Raw genomic sequence first — 21,116 nt, 5'->3', positions numbered from 1 at the left:
AACTCCACTCTCGATTAAGTCTCAACCTCACAAGATAAACCAATTTACGCTCGGTGAAGATATGCAAGAATTCGTAGTGGATTGGTCTTTAAGAGAACCTCTCTCGTTTATCCTCCTAACTAGGTTTAATCAACAACTCAACTAGCCTTTTCCGATTACTAAGAAGAATTAATGAATTCAACCAACAAAATCGAATACAAAAATATCACAAGTTGTGCCTCTCTCGATTACATGAACAAGTGAATATAGATGCAACGATTAAAACATCCAAAACGATTCAATAAATAAAACTAGATTTAATACCCACAAAAAAGATCAATACACTAAATCCATCAAACCCTAAAGAGAACTACTCCAAAGATATGGAGCAATTCATCACAGATATATTTAAGTTAAGGGAAAACATAAAACGATCCAAACTCTTGTCTTGAGTGAGGATGGAATGATGAAATCCTTGTGATTTTACTTCTCCACCTCCTCCTTAGCTTCCTTAGGTCTAAGATGTTTCAAAAGTCCAAAAAAATAACGTTTTTACATGTATTTATACCAAGTAGGGTTAGGCCCAAACGAAATCACCTTCTTCTAGCCAAAATAAGATTGTGACTCTGAATGCACAGGCGTGCCGCATGGGGCGACGCGCCAGGAGGTGTGGTAGTGGAGTTTATTAGAGAGCTTGTACTTTCAAGGCAGCAGGAAAAATTGGCAGCCGCGGCGCCCCACGTGCTGCTCCATGCGCCGCGGCTTAGGTGATTTCTCAGAGTCCGGAATTTTCTTGACTTTTTGATATCCAGGCTTGGTCCTCGACCCCCGAACGCGATCCCAGCTTAATCTCTTGGGCTTCCACTCCTTCAAACATCCAAGTCACTCGAATTAGCTCCATTACATCTACATCACCTGGAATCACTCCTACAAGACATAAAACACCAAATAAGTACAAAATACTAGCGATTAAATTAAAGTGCAGTAAATTAGAGTGCAATAAGAGACTAAAACATGTAATTATAGCCTACCATCAACACCCCAAAGTTAACCCATTACTCGTCCTCGAGCAATCAAACTACACTTTATATAGACACGATCTTTTTAAACAACTCTCCTAACTCATTATACCAAGAATATATAAAACAGACTAAGCACAATAGTGTAACATCCTCGCCTCAAGATTTGACTCACAAGTACCACGCATTATTCACAACTCAATCACTTACTCTAACATAGAGGTCAATGACATTACCTTTCCTTCATGAATCAAGTGCCCTCACACAACAACAACAGAAGAGAGTAGTTCCACACACAATAGAATTCAAGAACAATTAGGAACTCAAGATAGAAGAATTCACTCACTCTCAGAAACAACACTCATATGCCACAAAAGATGAACCATAGGCTTGCCCGTAGTGTACTACTCTACTAATCGAGCTCATTCAGTCAAGGATCAAGTAGGACTTTAATTGGTTGTAATGTAGGCTGCGGGACGGGTAGGATACCTTTAGATATAAGAGTGACTACACCTCCCTAAGCACTTTAATACATACACTTTAACATTCAAAACCCCACACTTATGTCAAACCATGACTACACCTTCACATCAATATATATTTAACTCCTTTCTTCTTTAAGCACACTTACATCAAGAGTCACCACTTATCAAAGAATATTTCACACAATACAAATATATTTTTTTCTTTTTCCATTCAAGTGGCTCTTACTTTTTCAAAACATTGTATCTTTCTCCTTATTTCAATAGTTCCACTCAAAAGCCAAATCAACCACCCCACACTTCAACCTTTACAAAGTTCATAACAAATTCCAAGTGCTCACGAGAGGTAACAGGTTCAAATAGATGGTCAATTCAACCAAATGGGTAAGGCTTGTAATGTGGTTGCCAAAGAGACAGGATTACAGGCTCATAAGGGTTAACTACGATACATAATAATTAGGTGGGTAAAAAAATATATAACTGGCTCAACAAAGAAACGCCTATATCACTTTCAAGACTGCATAAAACTACTATTTCGCTTTGCAAACACACAGGGCAAGTTCTAGACATTAAATGCAATGCACAGAATAACACAAAATCTCACACACAACTGGCACATAACTCACTCAGGATTGGACTCATCAAGACACTCAAGTCAAAGCAGTTAAGCAAAGTTAAGATCATACAATTTAAGGTACTTATACAAGAGTCAAAAACTGAGTCTTAGCGTCACAACTAAAGCACTCACTATTCTCAAGGTATAACAAAGTCAAGAGATATTGCTTCAATTTTAAATCATAGCACAAGGTTTTCTACTCCTATCAAAAATAAAAACTAAATACACTCGGTTCAACCAAAACCTTGAAAAAGAACCGCAGCACAAAGAAAAACCAATGAGGAATTAATACACTGCCTAACAAAAGAAAATTTTCTTGTCTTTTCTTTCCACTTTAATCCCTCAAGAAACCTGTCGATATGATATCCATCGTCGGGAAAAAATCGAAAATTTTTAAAATTTATGTTTTCACAATTTTTTCAATTTTATTCTAACTCTACTACTACAACTAACAAAGCAAAAACTAAAACTAACATACAAATATCCCCCACCCCACACTTTAAGTTGTGGCATGTCCCCATGACACACAATTAAAAAGCATAAGGTAGAGGAAACTTCCCTAAGTTTTCTTCTTTTCCGAGAACTTATGAACTCCACCCCTAATCTGAATTCCTTACTCGTTTTCGCTCCTTGGGTTTCTTTACGGAGCTCATTAAACTCAAGTCTTTTGAGAATACCTACAAGACCTGCTCCTTTCTTTCTTTCTTGTCCTCATCTTGAGCTGTAAATTGCTCGTTCATGATCATCCTCAACTTGTTCCTATATTCTTTCACAGGATCAATCCATGTATCTTCCTGTAAATCCCCAAAAATAAAATCCACATGATCAAGGTTAGCATAAGAAAACAAAGAAGAAAGGTCAAGTGAATATTCCTCTGGTATGTCCAAGACCATTTTTTTCTCATTCTCTTCTACTACATGTTGTAGATATGGAAAGGTGGATGGGGGTTTGAACTCTTCTTCTATTGCTTCGCACTCAACCACAACCTTATTCTCGATCATCTTCGTTGAATCAGAGTCCTCTTGTACCGTGGAAATCTTCCTCTATAGATGCTCGTCCTCTTGAGTAGGCTCATTCTCGCAGGATATCTCCTCTATATATTCCCCATCACAATGTAATGAGCTTTTTGAAAGTGTATTTATTATTTGACTTACTTGCGTTGTTAGATCATTAATGGCTTCATAATCTTGTGAAATCTCCCTTCCACCTTATTTATGAACTTATACACAAGCTCTGCTAAACTACCATTCTTCCCTTGAGGTGGTTGTCTCACTTTGCTTTCATTCCAATTATAATAAGGATATTCATCCCAACCAGAGTCAAGATTGTGCCCATATGAATTCTCATACTTGTACGAACTAGAAACAGAGTGAGACTGTTCAAAATACGAACCATAGAAAGAATACCTACCTACTTGACAGTCAACCCATAGATGATTTTTACCGCATTTAAAACACATAGCAAACCGCTGATAATATTGAGCTGCTAACTCTTCAACCATTTTGTTAGGCTGGTTGTACTCTATCTTCACAGCATTTAGAGCTCAATATCTACAGTATCTTCTCCAACTTGTTAGGAACTACAAAACAAATCTTGAAAAGAAGTTAACTAATAAAGAAAATAAAATAGAAAAGAAAAAAGAAAAGAAAAAAACTAAAACCTAATTCCTAAATTAGCAGTACAAACTATTTCAAACACTATCGATTGCCACTCCCCGGCAACGGCGCCAAAATTTGACGAGCGCAAAACATACACTTAAATATGCTCGCTAGTCGAATATAGTATAGTATAATATAATATCGTGTCCACAGGGATTGAATTTAAACAGTGTTTTCGTAGTTTCTAGTTTAATTGCAATCCAAGATGATCAACAGTTGAGAGTTATGTGATTAAGACTACAATTAACTAAGGATCTAGAACTATGGACTAGCGACGATCGACGCAAGTAATGAGCAAGGAAAGATATCAATTGGAAAAAATAGGGTTTTGATAGGATAGGTGCAAGACAATTGTTTGGAGTTTAACTCTCGGTAATTAACTTCTAATGTTCAAGTGATTCTCTCGAATTCACTCAATTATTAGTTCAACCATTTAGTAGAAACTCCTCTCTCGATTAACTCTCAACCTCACAAGATAAACCAATTTACACTTGGTGAAGATATGCAAGAATTCATAGTGGATTGGTTTTTGAGAGAACCTTTCTCGGTTATCCTCCTAACTAGGTTTTATCAACAATTCAACTAGCCTCTTCCGATTACTAAGAAGAATTAATGAATTCGACCAACAAAATAGAATGCAAAAATATCACAAGTTATGCCTCTCTCGATTACATGAACAAGTGAATATAGATGCAACGATTAAAATATCCAAAACGATTCAATACATAAAACTAGAATTAATACCCACAAACAAAGATCCATACACCAAATCCATCAAACCCTAAAGAGAAATACTCCATAGATGTGGAGCAATTCATCACAAATATGTTTAAGATAAGAAAAAACATAAAACGATCCAAACTCTTGTCTTGAGTGAGGATTGAACGATGAAATCCTTGTGATTTTGCTTCTCCACCTCCTCCTTAGCTTCCTTAGGGCTAAGATGTGTCAAAAGTCCAAAAAATAATATTTTTACATGTATTTATACCAAGTAGGGTTGGGCCCAAACGAAACTACCTTCTTCTAGCTGAAATAGGATTGTGCCTCTATAAAAAATGCACAGGCGCGCCGCATGGGGCGACGCGCTAGGCGGTATGGTAGTGGAATTTATCAGAGAGCTTGTACTTTCAAGGAAGCAGGAAAAATGGGCAGCCACGGCGCCCCACGCCTGCGGCTGTGGTGATTTCTCAAAGTCCGGAATTTTCTTGACTTTTTGATATCCAGACTTGGTCCTCGACCCCCGAACGCGATCTCGGCTTAATTCCTTGGGCTTTTACTCAGACCTCAAAGCTCCAAGTCACTCGAATTAGCTCCATTACATCTACATCACTCGGAATCTCTCCTACAAGGCATAAAACATGAAATAAGTATAAAATAATAGCGATTAAAGCTCAAATTTAATTAAAGTGCAGTAACTTAGAGTGCAATAAGCGACTAAAACATGTAATTATAGCCTACCATCAACTAACTAAGTAGAATGCACACATCTAGTTCCTTAAACTTAGTATAAGTCCTATGGAACTATCTTAGGTAGATTTTAAGGGGTGCCTAACACCTTTCCCTTAGAAGAACAAGAACACTTACCCAAAAGCTCATCTATTAGCAGACTAATAGAATAATAATCTAATAATTAAAACAGGTACCCTAGTATACCTTTAAATATTAGGTGGAGACTCTATTTTATCATCAACAGGGAAACAACTAGTTGAATTTTGTTTTGAATCGTGCGAAATAGGGTCAACAAATATCATCTAGGGAATTCAAATAATACTAAAGGAATCATCACCAAGCAATAAAGGTTCAATTTTTGAATAAATCCCAAAAGCCAACCTGGGCCCACATGAACTAAATCCGAAATTGAGACCAAAGTCCGTTGACCTATAACCCCATGAGTCCAAATATATAATTAGTTTCAAGATTTGACCTCAAATTAAGGTTCAAATCCCCAAAATTAGCTCTCATAAGTTTTACTCCAAAATCCCAATGTCTACACTATGAAATCTTGGATTTAAGAGTAAAAATCGATGAAAAATCATAGAACTAAATCAAGAATAAGTAAATTACTAACCTTAGAAGTTCGAAAAAAAACCCTCTTAAAATCACCTCCTAATGAAGTGTAGGTCTCAAAAATGGAATAAAATGAGCTACTCTTGGAACCCTCCCTTATAACCCAGCTGCAGATGTTGCAAATGCGAAGCTCGCAAATGTGACCAAGTGATCACAAATGCAAACTCCCCTGAGCTTGACCAGTTCCAAATGCGACAACAACCTTGCAAATGCGAAGTCCTCAAATGCGACCAACTGATCGCAAATGCGAACTCCACTTGAGCACTCAACCTACGCAAATGCAACTCCTGCTCCGCAAATGCAAAGCTTGCAAATGCGATCCCCAGCATCGCAAATGCGACGCTATCCATCCTCTCCCTTCTCTCGCAAATTTGAGGTGACATCCGTAAATGCGACCTCCGTATTTGCAACCTGTCATCACAAATGCGATAACAACAGTACCAGCAATGGACAAGTTCCCAAAAATTATCCAAAACTATCCCAAAACATATCTGAGCCCCTCGGGACCCCATCAAATCATCCAAACAAGTATATAAATGCAACATAAACTTTCTCGTAAGCTCAAAGTATCAAACAACATCAAAAATCGAGAATCAAGCATCAAAACTCAAGAATTTCAAATGCTCTTTAACTCAAATTTCTAACTTTCGGCTAGAAGAGCCAAAATGGCCTCGGGTCACCCGAGACCCGAAAAAGTCCAAAATCATCATCCGAAACTAATAGAACCATCAAATCATCAATTCGGAGCTATTTACACAAAATTCAACCATTAGTCAACTCTAATAACTTAAAGCTTCCGAAATGAGAATTCTCTTTCCAAAACTCTCCCTAACCTCTCGAAAACCGTAGCCAACGACACATGCAAGTCATAAAACATCCGATGAACCTATTAGAAGCCTCGAACTACAAAATGGAGCACTAGAACTCAAAACGACTGTTTGGGTCATTACAGTTCTGACGACATGTCTAATTGTATGTCTTTTGGTGTGTATATCATCTTAGAATCTGCATATTTTGGCATGACCATGCTTCCAACTACCTTGGAAGTAGCTTTACGTTGTATAATTGTATTGTCCATCAACGAGCATGTATGCAGGTTGTTGAATTTTCTAACCTTAGTCTTAATTCATTTAAGCATATAGATTTAAAGTGACATGTACAATGGTCACCAACACATACGAGGAAATATCTATAGAACAGAACAATGTAAAGGTTATACACTATTTATTTTATTTTTATAATACCAGGTCCAAAATAAATTATATACAATTTACATACATAATATGTACATTACGTATGAGAAGACAGATGTCACGACCCAAAAACCAGCCTTAGGCGTCATGATGGCACCTAGTCTCTAAGACTAGGTAAAACGATTTCTTATAACAATTTAAGCCAGTTTAACAATGATATTTTAAAATAGAGATTTACATAAATATTGAAATAAATTTGAAATAAGCCTACGTGGAACAACCTCCCTAGACTAGGTAATACAGAGTCACGAATTCTAACTGAATAAATAGAAAGATCTCAAAAAACGTAATACAATACTGTTCGGATATCAAGCTGACAGTACAATAAAAGAAAAGGACTCCAAGGGACTGTGACTACCAAGCAACTCTACCTTAAATCCTCGCGATCGATAAGCTAACTCTGGCTGGGACTGATATCTCCAATACCTGGATCTGCACAAAAATGTGTAGAAATATAGTGTGTGTACACCATGGTCGGTATCCAGTAAGTATCAAGACTAACCTCGGCGGAGTAGTGATGAGGTACAAGTCAGGACACGTACTAGTCAAAATAATTTGTGCAGTATAAAAGTATAAAGCTAATGATGAAAGCAGGAATCAGTAAATGGCGACAAGAATCAACATATGAAATAAACAGTAAAGTAATAAGAACATCGTTAAAGTACCAGTAGAAACATATTAGGAAAATAAATGACAACCAACTAATCAAGGTACCTCATCTCATAATCACAAGTCACGAGTCTCAACCACAAATCATATGCTCACGGCACCTTGTTCCCACATTTCTAATCACAACCGCACGGACAACTCACGTGCCAATATCTCAATCCACCTAGTATGACCACATGCTCACAATCACAATCCGCCCGGCGTGGTCACAGGCTCACTATCACAACCCGCCCGACATGATCACATGCTCACAATCACAATACGCCCGGTGTGGTCACAAGCTCACTATCACAATGAAAGCAGATAATACAAGAATACATGGGCTTGCTCAGTAAATTTCAAGTTTCATACTCTTGAACTAGTATAAGTGGCATGCTACGGTGTATGCTTGTGCGAGTGTACTATTACCGGCCCAAGTCAACAAGTAATATCAAAGAAATTGAGTAGCTCATTGAAAGCAACACAACAAGTCACGTAAGGTGTATGACATACACAAGGAAAATCACACTGTCACACGAATATCATCAACATAATGCCCCCAGGAAATCACACATCATCCCTGACATTGCCACCCTTATCTCTCTGTATTCATAACATCATAATAGCCATCCTTATCACTCTGATAGTCACCCGTATCACTCCGCCCTAACAATAATACAATAGCCACCTATATCGCTCCGCACAATCATCAACAATGATATGCCACCCTTATGCTCCACATAATGAAAACAATGAGATGCCACCCTTATACTCCGCTTAACAACAATCAATCCACACAACAAATTTACATGTGCTAACATCACAACAACACGACATATCTACTTGTACCACAAGTGCCCATGGGCCACAATCTCTGAACAACAATAATAACAATATCACCACATCAAATAGACCACGGCTCAAACACGATGTGTACAAAATTACAAAATAAACGGGGAAAGTAACTCAACAAAGAACAACACCCCATTAAACAACAACTTCAACTAAAATAGATTGATGACTTCCAATAACTTCAACTTCACTTAATTTCTTAAGAATAAACTCAATGAAGGTATTTCCATAAAATGGCAAACTTCGGATTCTAGTATATGAAATAAGCTGACAATGAAAATGATGGAATGGACTAGCAGCTACGTCTAAATGCATGAGAATAACCCGGCAACAAAAGGATATCATGTAACAACAATTTCAATTAAGAATAATTCAACAACAAAGGAAGTCACATAATAATAAAAGAGGTAACAACTTCAAATAAAGCATATAAAAATAAACTTGACAAGTAAGGGATATGACGAGTACAAACAACTTCAAATAGAGCATGTGAGAGTAAACATGACAATTAAAAGAGATAACATGTGCTAACAATTTCAAACAAATATATGAAAGAAACCTAAGAGCCTAAACCGATCAATGTCCACATATAAGCCCGAGTACGCACTCGTCACTTCGCGTACATGTCTTTCACATAATTCAAATAACACAATCAACCCAAATTCAAAGGGGTAGTTGCCCCACACAAAGTTAGGCAAGATACTTACCTCAAAGAAGCTAAATCAATACTCTAAAATGACCTTCTCGTGTGAAACAACCTCCGGACGACTCGAATCTTGCCAAAATAACTTAATATCATAATTAAAAGCCATAGGAAACAATTTCGGATAATACAACTTCGATCTTTAATGAAAACTAAAAAGCCAACCCGAAAAGTCCACCCCGGGCCTGCACCTCGGAACCCAACAAAACTCACAAAAAATCCAAACACACATTCCGATACGAGTCCAAACATACAAAAATTATCCAATTCCAAACATCCAATCGGCCTTGAAATCCTCATTTTATATTTTAGAAAGTTTTTACAAAAATTTCCAATTTCTCCAACTCAAATCACTAATTTAATAATAAAAATAAAGATGGAATCGTGAAATATAATCAAATCGGGCTAAAGAACATTTACCCCAAACCAAATCGTGAAAACTCCTCCAAAATCGCCTAAAGCTTCTACAACTCAAAATATGATAAAAATGGGCAAACCCTCGAACTATATGTAATTTGCCAGGAATTCCGCTTTTGCGGTCACAAGGTCACTTCTGCGGCAAAAATCTCGCACCTGCAAGAACCTAGCAACAGTCCACAGACCGCATCTGCGGTCAAAATGTGCTTGTGCGCTCACGCTTCTGCGACCCCCTCTCCGCAGGTGTAGTTCCGCTTCCGCAGTAGAACGACCGAATCTGCCTGCCCTGCCTTCTCCCCTCAAAGTCCGCACATGCGCCTTGTTGGCCGCTTCTACGGTGCCGGATCTGCGGTCCTTTATCCGCAGTTGTGATGGCATCAACAACCAAGCTCTTCAGCAATGAAACAAGGTTCAAAATGATCCGCGTCAAAAATACATCCGAGGCCCGCTGGACCTCGTCCAATCATACCAACCAATCCCAAAATATAAGGCGAACCTACTCGAGGCCTCAAATCACATCAAAATTACTAATCGCACCTCAAATCGAACTTAATAAACTTATGAACTTTCAGCTTCTACAACTCGCGTCGAATAATATCAAATTAGTCCGAATAACCTCAAATTTTGCATGCAAGTCCCAAATGACACATCAGAGCTACAAATTCCCGGAATCACAATCCGAACTCGATATCAACAAAGTAAACTCCCGGTCAAGTCTCTAAACCTTCCAAACCTTCAACTTTCAAACTTTCACCAAAATACATCAAATCAACCTACGGACCTCCAAATTAACATCCGGTCATACGCCTAAGTCCAAAATCACCATACGAAGCTATTGGAATTATCAAAACACTATTCTGGAGTCGTCTACACAAAAGACAAATTCCGGTCAACTCTTACCGCTTAAGCTTCTAAAACAAGAATCATTCTTCTAAATCAATCCCGAATCATCCGAAAGCTGAATCCGACCACACACGCAAGTCATAATACACAAATACAAAGCTACCCAAGACCTTAAGCCACCAAACGAGACGCTAATTCTCAAAACGACCAATTTGGTCGTTACAACAGAGAAACACAATAATATATTTCTCACTTGTTGCACTAGACCTTTTCACCTTAAATTGGAAGTTATTCATGATAGAATAATGGTTCATTGCACTAACAATTATTTATTTGTCTCGGTAAATTTGACCTTCTTCAATTTTTTGGCAAATATTCTGTTATTATTCTGTTTCCATACTCCTCAATGGTCGGGGATGATGGCATCTCAACAGCTTGACTGTATCAGAAACTTGTCTAAATGTATTAGAATTGGTTGATAATTATATCAGACTACTATTAACATAATCAGAAGTACTTGCATTAAAAATTAAATTTTTAAAATTCTATATACTCAGATGTATAATAATTTTATGACAAATGTACTTGATATCATTATCACTACAAGACAAGCTAACATAGTTTTAAGATTAGAGTATGAACATAAGTATGTGTTTAATTTGCCTATCATTGTAGTTAATTTGTTTTATATTTCCACAAAAGAAGACTTAGCAGCACATAATGTTGTTAGTAATTGTACAAATTTTGTAGTTGTAGGAAAATTATTTTTGAATACAAATTGTTAAATTTAACAGTGCATACAACCACTACGTATGATATTTGTATGAATTTTGTATATCATGAACCAAACACAGAATCGCCCAAACCTGCAATGGTGCTAGCATTCGACAAAGTCCATTCCAATCCAATATCCTTTACTGTTATACACAATTGATACATTCCTAGATCCTTCGTCTCGATATAGATTCGGACACCCATATTATTGCGAATCTCCATTGAAGGTCACCATTCGTTGACTCTCTATTTGATTTCTATAACTTTAATAGATGTGTTTATTGTTAGATGCTCTGCAATTGTTGAAATGGATACGCTATAATTTGAATATGTGTTTATTACAATTCCATGGACATCGAAATCAACATATTTGCCGCAGCTATTCCAGCGACCATTGTGTTGAAGCATTATCGTAAGTGTTGCCATGAAAATTCACAAGTTGAAGCAATTTCTCAAAAGAAATAACAATTTATTATCTTGAAATTGTGTAGAAATTTGGTAACATTTGAAGCTGATTAATTTTGCTTCCAGATTCATCTACGACTGGTGTTGTAGTATAATAATTTTGTTTGAAAGTTGTTTAGTTTTGCAGAAAAAGTAGAGTATGTCACGGTAGCAGTGGAAATTGCGATAAAATTCCGCGATAATTGCGTTCATTACTTTTGGTAGATTGTAGCATACGTCTGTTGCATGAATCACGCATTTACAATAAGAAACCAACAGCTGGAAGGACGTTATGTTAAGGGATTTTATATGAACTAGTATAAGAATTAGGGGTGTTCATGGTTCGGTTTGGATCGGTTTTTCCCTAAAAAGAAACCAAACCAAGTAAGTCGATTTTTCAAATACTAGAACCAAACCAAACCAATTAAGTCGGTTTTTCTCGATTCGGTTTTTCTCGGTTTTTCGGTTTTTTCGGTTATTTGTCGGTTTTTTCTTAAATATAAGACATACACTACCAAACACATGTTCCGGCGATCACATTTTCAATGTATCACTATCAAATCAATTGCCCTTTGAGAAATCTATTATTTACCAAGATATATTGATGATAATTGAATCAAGTAGTGATGAATAATTTAAGGACTCAATTAAAAATAGGTTATTTTTAACACGAAATGGATTCTTACACTAAACAAAAGAAAACTACCAATCAAACTAGAATTTAAAGGTAAAGAACTATATTAAAAGTGCAAACTATTAACATTTACCATAAATTTTTTGAAACTTTTTGTGTGTGTGTATATATATATATATATATATATATATATAGGTGTAATAATAAATTTGAAATAGCTACTCCTATAGTCGGTTTGGTTCGGTTTTTTTTCTAATTAAAACCAAAATCAAACCAAATTTCATCGGTTTTAAAAATTCTAAACCAAAAACAAACCAAAACCAAAAAGTATCGGGTTTTTTGGTCGGTTTGGCTTGGTTCGGTTTTTCGGGTTTTAATGAACACCCCTAATAAGAACTTTGACAGAATATTAATCTTATAAAATTATGATATAATATATCATATTAATTTAATAAATATTAGTTGTATTTATTATTTAATATAATGTGCAAAAATATAATACAATCTATAAAAAATTAAAGGATACACATCATATAGTAATCAAATAAATTGTTTGTTCCTTTTTATTTTTATTATTGAATTAGCAAGTACTTAGTACTATTGATACTTTTCTTGAGTGTTATTTATTTATCTTTTATTTTTTTAATTAATTAAAAATATAAATATCATAACATTATCTCCATCCCCCTCTTTTCGTACATTCCTTTCTACTGTAATACTTATTTGATTAGTTTTCAGATTTTGTAGTTTATTAAAAATTTAAATAATGTAATTTTTTTTACTAAAAAGTTTCTTTATATTTTTATTTTCGTTTTTTTATTTTAAAATAATTTTAAAACTCCAACTTCAAACCAAACCCCAAGTTGAATAAGAAATTTTTTATTTCTTTATTTTCATTTTTTATTTTAAAATAATACTCCAAATTGAAACTATTCCCCAACTTGAATAGGTAATTTTTTTTAATAAATATTTTCGTTTTTTTTAATTGTAGCTAATTGTAAGATATCTATATTTATTAATTCAAATATAATAACTAATTAATTCAAAATTTTAAAAGATTTTTTTAGTTAAAAAGGTAGTTTATTTTGTCTTTAAAATGCCACCTGGCTTTTGTGGTTATGCCACTTGTCTTAATAATATGCTTTTGCCTCTCCTTTTACTATATATAGATTTTTGTATTTTTCAATATAGCTAATTATAAAATATCTATATTTATTAATTCAAATAGAATAACTAAATAATTCAAAATTTAAAAAGGTTTATTTAGCTAAAAAGGTAGTTTATTTTGTCTTAACAATGCCACTTGGCTTTTTGTGGTTATGCCACTTGTTTTAATAATATGCTTTTGCCTCTCCTTTTATTAAATATAGATTTTCGGTTTTTATTTTAAAATAACTTTAAAACTCCAACTTGAAACCATTTGAATTGGCNTTTGAAAACCTTTAGGCCTGGTCTAGAACCACCCAAATAGTAGGTCCAAAGCCTCCTGGACCATAGACATGGGAGGGGTAATGCACGCATAGGACACGACTTTAGAATTGACTAGTACGCTTCAGGTAAACAACTTAAAGATAGTAATCGGGTAGCAGGAGATGATAGTCTGTGCCCGCTAAATAATTTTCCAGCATAATATACTGGAGTTCCAGCAAGTATACCGGTCCAGTATAATATACTGGAGTTTGGAGCACCGGTGCTCCAGTCTCCAGTATATTATACTGGAGCCAGCAAAGTATACCGGTCCAGCATAATATGATGGAGTTCATACACAGGTGCACCGAACTCCAGTATATTATGCTGAACCGGTCTCTGCTGCAGCAAAATAGTGGCTATTTTTCATTGACTTGGTAAACGCTGGCTATTTTTGAATGACCAGTCCGAAAACTGGCTATACCGTGCTATTTTAACGACAAAATCCTTTCAAAATCGTCACCAACTACCGGCCCAATGCTATTAAGCCCACAGTCGTTCAGAAATCGAGCCCATAAAGTGGAAAGTTGAGACACCGGCGACCACAAATTAGGGTTGTGCATTTGGATCGGATATCCGAAATCCGATCCGATCCACTCTATTTCGGATTTCGGATTTTCGGATTTTCGGATTGGATACGGATTGTGTTTTATAAAATTTCGAATTTTCGGATTGGATTCGGATTGGTATGATCTAAATCCGATCCGATCCGAAATCCGAAACTATATGTACCTATATAAATACTACACTAAAATTTTAGGGTTAGGCTTATTCATTTTTTACACACCCCCTCACTCACTTAGATTATTTCCGCCTCTCTTCTCTTCGGTGAAGACTGAAGAGTCTCAAAGACTCAAAGTCTCAAACTTCTGATTTTACTTTGATTTTTATGTCTCTTTCTTCCGCCTCTCTTCCCTTCTCTTATGTCTTTTATGTCTCTTTCATGTTCTATTTTTCAACTTTTGATTTTACTTTGATTTTTTTTTGTTTTGGTAGATGGAAGATGAGACAAAGACACCGAATAAACTTCAAATTGTTGAAAATTTTGGTGAAAGAGACGCTTCAACTCATTCCACAACCAACAACAGTGAATCTCAATATGATTGAATGGTGTTTTAGGAGATGAATGGTGTTTATTCACTCAATTTTTTTGATTCTGATTGAATGGTGCTTTAGGAGATGAATGGTTTTTTCTGATTGAATGGTGTTTTAGGAGATGAATGGTCCTAAGTCCTAACCAGCAATTTTGTGACAATCCGATCCGACAATCCAAAAAATTATCCGATCCAAAGTTTAAAATCCGATCCGATCCAATGTTAATTCGGATCGGATCGGATTCGAATTGCCCTTTTCAGAATCCGAAATCCGAAATCCGAATCCGAAATATGCTAAATCCGATCCAATCCGATCCGTGCACAGCCCTACCACAAATGAAGGAACCACTGACGTGGAGGGTCGAGCCGTCCTAAATCCAGGACTAGGAATGAGCCAACGGTGGCCATTCGCTTGGATTTCCATTCACACCACCACCCAACTAATCAGTCAACAACAAAAGGGCTCTTATCCAAACACTCAGGCATTAGTCATTGGCGGTTATCTTGATTAATCTCCATTACCATTTCCTTCGTGCAATTTGCAGCGCTGCCACACCAAAACAACTCCTCATCAAATCAACTGCATCCACAATCTACAGAAACCCACTACCACCTTTCATGTCATTTTCATTGTTATCACAAAATCTTGGGGCGAACTTGTCTCCTTTTTCCTCTTCTTAATATCTTCCTTGCTAATTCTTTCTTCTTCTTCTTCTCTAGATCTCCGCTAATTCTAGCGGAGGTTTCCATTTCACCATCTGGATTCCACATAACTGTTTTATTTTCTGAGCTAGTAGTATGGCTTTAGTTGAGGAATTTTTGGATATATTTGGAAGATCAACGATAGGGGAAATATTTGTAGAGATGATGTTTTGCCTAGGTCCAGTTTGGATCGCCCTTTTTGTGGGTATCGTAGTAGGATGGGCTTGGAAACCCAAATGGGCTACCTTGAGGAACAGTAAATTTGATTTTTCAATGCCTTCTTCGCCCACTGCTTTGGTTCTTTCTCCGTCAAATAGCTCGGAGAATGAACACTTTGCATCATCCGCCCAATATGATTCTGCTAAGAGCCGGTAAGTTCTTTTTCATTAACTAGTACGTACTTTTTTTCTTTTTGTTGGATTTAAATAATCTACAGCATATTTTTCCGGTTACTTGATTCAAAGTGTTTGTTATAGTGAGTTACACGTCAGTGTATTGAAGTTAAATAAAATTTAAATAAATTCAGTTGGAAGCTTTCTGTTTGTTTTTGGTGTGTAGTGAATGTTGCCTAATAATTACTGAAGATGCCAAATAGCAAGTCTTTCGTGTAGATTTTATGTGGCCATTTTTCATTTCTTTGTTTTGCCTTTTTGTTTAGTCCTTTGCAGCAGAACAAGTTTGAGAATGTAACAATAACGGACGAAGATTTTGAGCATTTGTTTCAGCTTGTTGAGAAGAAAGATGGAGGACCCCCTTGGAAGCATATGATGGATCGTTCAGTCCCTCATATGAGCTACCAAGCATGGCAAAGAGATCCAGAGGTAGTTAATCATTGGAACGTCATTATGTTTCTTTTCAGTTTTTCCTGAATTGCTAATTGGTCTCTTTATTGTTTGGTCAGACTGGTCCACCTCAATATTGCAGCAGAACTGTTTATGAGGATGCAACACCTGAGTTGTTGAGGGACTTCTTCTGGGATGATGATTTTCGGCTGAAGTGGGATGACATGATTGTAAATGCTGAGACAATCGAAGAATGCCCCACAACCGGAACGATGGTAGTGCACTGGGTGCGAAAGGTAAAAGGAAGCTGTTATAAACTCAGTATTTTATTAAGCTTGGAGTACTTACTTCATCGAATGCTCCTTGTGCAGTTTCCATTCTTCTGCAGTGATAGAGAATATATAATTGGCCGTCGAATATGGGATTCAGGGAGGTCATATTATTGTGTAACAAAGGTACAATACTCATTCTCTTCTTGTCTTAGTCAGTTGACATGTCAGAGCAGCATTCTGAGTTGAGCTTCATTTATGCTTATTGCTAGCTCAAGCTGCTTTGTATGATTTAGCTCAAACTAGGTTATTCATGACAGGGTCTTTTCTTGGTTTTCTCTCATAAAGTGTCTGGAAGTTGGGAAATATAAGATGGACATTTAGGACAACTATTGTCCATCATGGATTAGTTTCTCCAGAGTTCACTAACATTTAGCTGTACATAAACCCCATAAGAACTAGCTCAATGATGGATTCGAATATTTTTTGCTAGGACTTCATAATAGGCGAGAGGCAGCTAATTGGTTCTTTGTTCTAGGGACTGAGCTCTGGTGGCATTGAAGCCTAAAATGGTGCTGAAAGAAAGCTACCGTATTTCATGGAGTTGCAGGACCATGTGAAATGGAATAGTAACTTGGGAATTTTCATGAAAAATGCAACTGAACACTTTACCTTGAGTGATTTTATCACTTTCACCATCTTTCTGCCCTCAAACCCTAAAGACCTTTACACGTGAGGCTTTTGTTTCTCACATTATATTGCCCTCATCTTTCTTTTCAACGTGTTTCAAGCTGCTCTCCAACCCGCAATATAGATAACCGATGCATGACTTTCCACAAGCTTTTGTTCCTAGTTTTATGTCTCTCCCACTTTATATTTATGTTAATTATTCTGTATTTTGAGGCCCTCTTTGGGTATTGATTTGCCTTCTGATTTTGTGTACCAGGGAGTGCCATGCCCTTCTATTCCCAGGAAGGACAAACCAAGACGAGTTGACCTGTATTATTCAAGTTGGTACATTGGAGAAGGTACAACCACTTTAGCATCTTCTTTGCTTCTTCCCGACCCCCCCCCCCCCCCCTTTTTTTTTTTCGGGTGGGGATACAATGTTTCCAATGCATTTGCCTCCCTAATAACCAACCTATATCCATGAATCAGAACAAGCATGCACTTTCTCCTTGGATTGTGACAAGTGAATGATGGGATTGACATGTATTCCTTATCAAACTTCAAAAATATAACTTTGAACGAGTATTACTAACTAGAGTTTGCTTGTTATAAGTCATGTTATGTTGAGTCCAATTTCCCTTTTCTAAGATACTTGCATTACGGTGCATGAAACAGTGGAATCAAGTAGAGGTAACAGCCAGCCGACAGCATGCGAGGTGATTCTATTCCATCATGAAGATATGGGCATCCCATGGGAAATTGCAAAATTTGGGGTAAAGCAAGGTATGTGGGGAGCTGTGAGGAAGATTGAGCGGGGATTCCGTGCCTACCAGAAAGCTAAAGCATCTGGCTTGAAAATATCTCATTGTGCTTTTATGGCTAGAGTTAATACAAAAATTGATCGAGAATACTTGAAGTCGATGGAAGATGATGAGGAATCATCTGAAAATGAATTGCTAGCTTCACCTGCAAAACCTGAGGGTATGAACATACCAAAGCTGCTTATCATTGGTGGAGCTGTGGCAGTTGCTTGTACACTTAACCAAGGAATCTTACCCAAGGTGCTTTTGTTTAATGCTGTGAAAAGGTTTGGAAATATAGGAAGGAGAGCATGTCCAAGGACATGACATATGATTCATGCGTACATTGCGCATCTGTTTTTTCCCTGTTTAAGCATCCACTTTTAAGCCCTTTATATATTTAAAACAAGCATTATTTTGTCCAAGCGAGCCTGCTGTTGTCATCGTTTATGCTCTATCAAGTGATATCATACGCTGAAAATTTAAAGAAAGATCCAAAATGAAAAAGAACTAGATATCTCAATACATGTATTAGACGGGTAAAACGGCAAAAAAAATCCATTTTCATCAATGAAGTTCCCGTTCTGTTAGATTCTATTACTAACATTGCATAACATAGATGTCTCTTGCTATTAAGTAGACTTATTAATTGGTAAAACATTCACGAACGTATGCCTCATGGTAAGAAATTCAGTCTTCTAATTTTGTATATAAGGTAAAAGATAAATTGATCTTAAACTCCTAAATATTAGAACTTCTTACCTAGTCAATAAGGTAAGAGTTAATAATAAAAAATTTAGTTTATATTAAATTCTTAAATATGAGGAAAATAACTTAAATTACTATCATGTCCAATGTAATATTTATTTTAAAAGGGTAAAAAAGGCGAACAATATTTTGCTAGGGGTCTTTGTGCTTTTAATATAGTACTAGTATCTATAAACGTGTGTTGCACGTTAATAATGACACATGATGGTTTAAATATTTATTTATACGAAGGAATAATAAATTTAATTAATGAGAGAAATTTTATGTATAACAATCATCTAAATACCAACAAATATTGTTACATTAGCATAATACGTGAATTCAGAATGAAAGGATATCATTAGAACTTACATAAATGATCAATTTTAGTCATATTAAGTAGATAATTATGTATTGTAGTTTAAAGGTATCTAATGCGATGATATCTTATCGAATACTTCTTTATAGATAGTGTTTTTTTTGTATATGTTTCCTTCTAGTGCTTTGGTTACTCTGCCATAGCCAAAACTCTTGTTATCGATATTTATATCTCTCTTGAAAGTGCAACATATAGTTATTTGTATAGAAAAATATATTATGGTAAATATAGTTCAATATTTAGGATGATTGTCCTTGTGTTTTATTTATTATAACTACAAAATATAAATATCCTGAAAATTATTTTCACACAAATTTAAAAGGATATTCTTTAGTTTCGGAAGACAAAAGTTGAATTCGGGGATAAACACATACTTAGAAGCGTATTGACCAGTATCATAAGTTCTGCATGTATGACATTATTGTCAAAACTTCTATAAACCATATGTGTACTATTACATAAGCTATTCAGCGGATCTAAGTTTTCAGTAGCATGACATACATATTTTTCTTCAAAATCAACCTTATGCAATGGAAGATCAATTTTAACTTCGTCTATTATATATATGGTGACACTAACATACGTAAAAAATAATGAACTTGACAACAAACATGTACTGTAGAAGACCATTTGGTATTAAAGTATTTAAGTATTCTTCTTAGTAGTTATTGTTGGTATTATCTTCTGCTGAGTCAAAACTGAAAAATATTTTGTTTTAACCATAAAACTTAGCAATCAAACCTTTTATTTAGTTGATCAACATATTCATTTCTGCTAGCTAATATAGCTCTTTAATTTCTATCATGTAATTTGCACAAATTGTATTTTAATCTAATGATGAAAATACATATTTTCCTTATTAAATGCACTACTATTACCATTGGGGTTGATAACCAAGTGTTCTAGAAGAAACAAATCATCTTCTAATGGATGCTCTTATTAGTTTCCAACACGAAGCAAGAAGTCACTGAATGTTGGATCTGTTCTTACTTTTATATTTCTTGTCATTTGCATTTTTCATTTGAGGTCAGAAGTATAATTTTGGCAAGCTAGCTTTTACATTTTCTGCTTTGGTCAATTTTGGAACTACTAATCGTACTTGACATAAATCACCTCCCAAACTATTACTTTTCCACCAAACAATTCATCGATATTCAATATACCTCTAAAAATCTGGGCGCTTGTTTCGATCGTTTGACGCTTAGCCAAAAACACTTCATCCCATATTATCACTTTTGCTTTCATTATAAATTTAGCACTATTTCTCTGATTTGATATATTTGTGATGGTTATTTCAGTTATTTGAAGAGGTATATCAAATTTAAAGTGAGTTGTACGACCTCATAATAAAATCGTTGCTGGTACACCATTTGCTCTTATTGCTAACAACATCATGCATCTTGATTTGATATTTGCAAGTAATGCATGACATAGAAATATTATTTCGATTCCGCCGGAGGCATCTACAAAGGATAATCCCGCTATACCAGAGTCGATTTTTTGTATTATAGTCTTGAAAGCTTATTTTTGTTCATGATTTAGCTTTGATTGTGCTTCCTCAAACACTTGTATGGTCTTCTTAATATGATACTGTGACGACCCAAAGGGTCATCACCTGTATTCCTACTCCCTCTATACTTCTGAGGCCCTGGAAAACCTCATTTGGGGTTGCCTCGAGTTGTGTGCGCAGTCGGGGCGCGTAGCCGGAAAGTTTAAATATGAAATTTGTGAGAAAAATTGTTAAATCTTGTTATTTAAATTGATTAAGTTTGACTTCGGTCAACGTTTTGGGCAAACGGATCCGGACCCGTGATTTGA

The 21,116-nt window shown here is 35.8% G+C and overlaps 1 protein-coding gene across 1 annotated transcript; it reads left to right on the top strand.

Moving 5' to 3' along the window:
• The first annotated feature begins 15,401 nt into the window (after positions 1 to 15,401).
• On the top strand, positions 15,402 to 18,516 carry LOC109242376. The gene is made up of 6 exons (XM_019409238.1): positions 15,402 to 16,023; positions 16,311 to 16,473; positions 16,554 to 16,730; positions 16,806 to 16,889; positions 17,650 to 17,731; positions 18,048 to 18,516. Exons 1-6 carry the CDS (start codon positions 15,749 to 15,751, stop codon positions 18,497 to 18,499), a joined length of 1,233 nt encoding a protein of 410 aa, XP_019264783.1. The 5' UTR covers positions 15,402 to 15,748; the 3' UTR covers positions 18,500 to 18,516.
• Positions 18,517 to 21,116: the final 2,600 nt, after the last annotated feature.

This window comes from Nicotiana attenuata, unplaced genomic scaffold, assembly GCF_001879085.1.
Source record: "Nicotiana attenuata strain UT unplaced genomic scaffold, NIATTr2, whole genome shotgun sequence".
Lineage (NCBI taxonomy): Eukaryota > Viridiplantae > Streptophyta > Magnoliopsida > Solanales > Solanaceae > Nicotiana > Nicotiana attenuata.
This window is presented reverse-complemented; position numbering and strand designations above follow the sequence as displayed.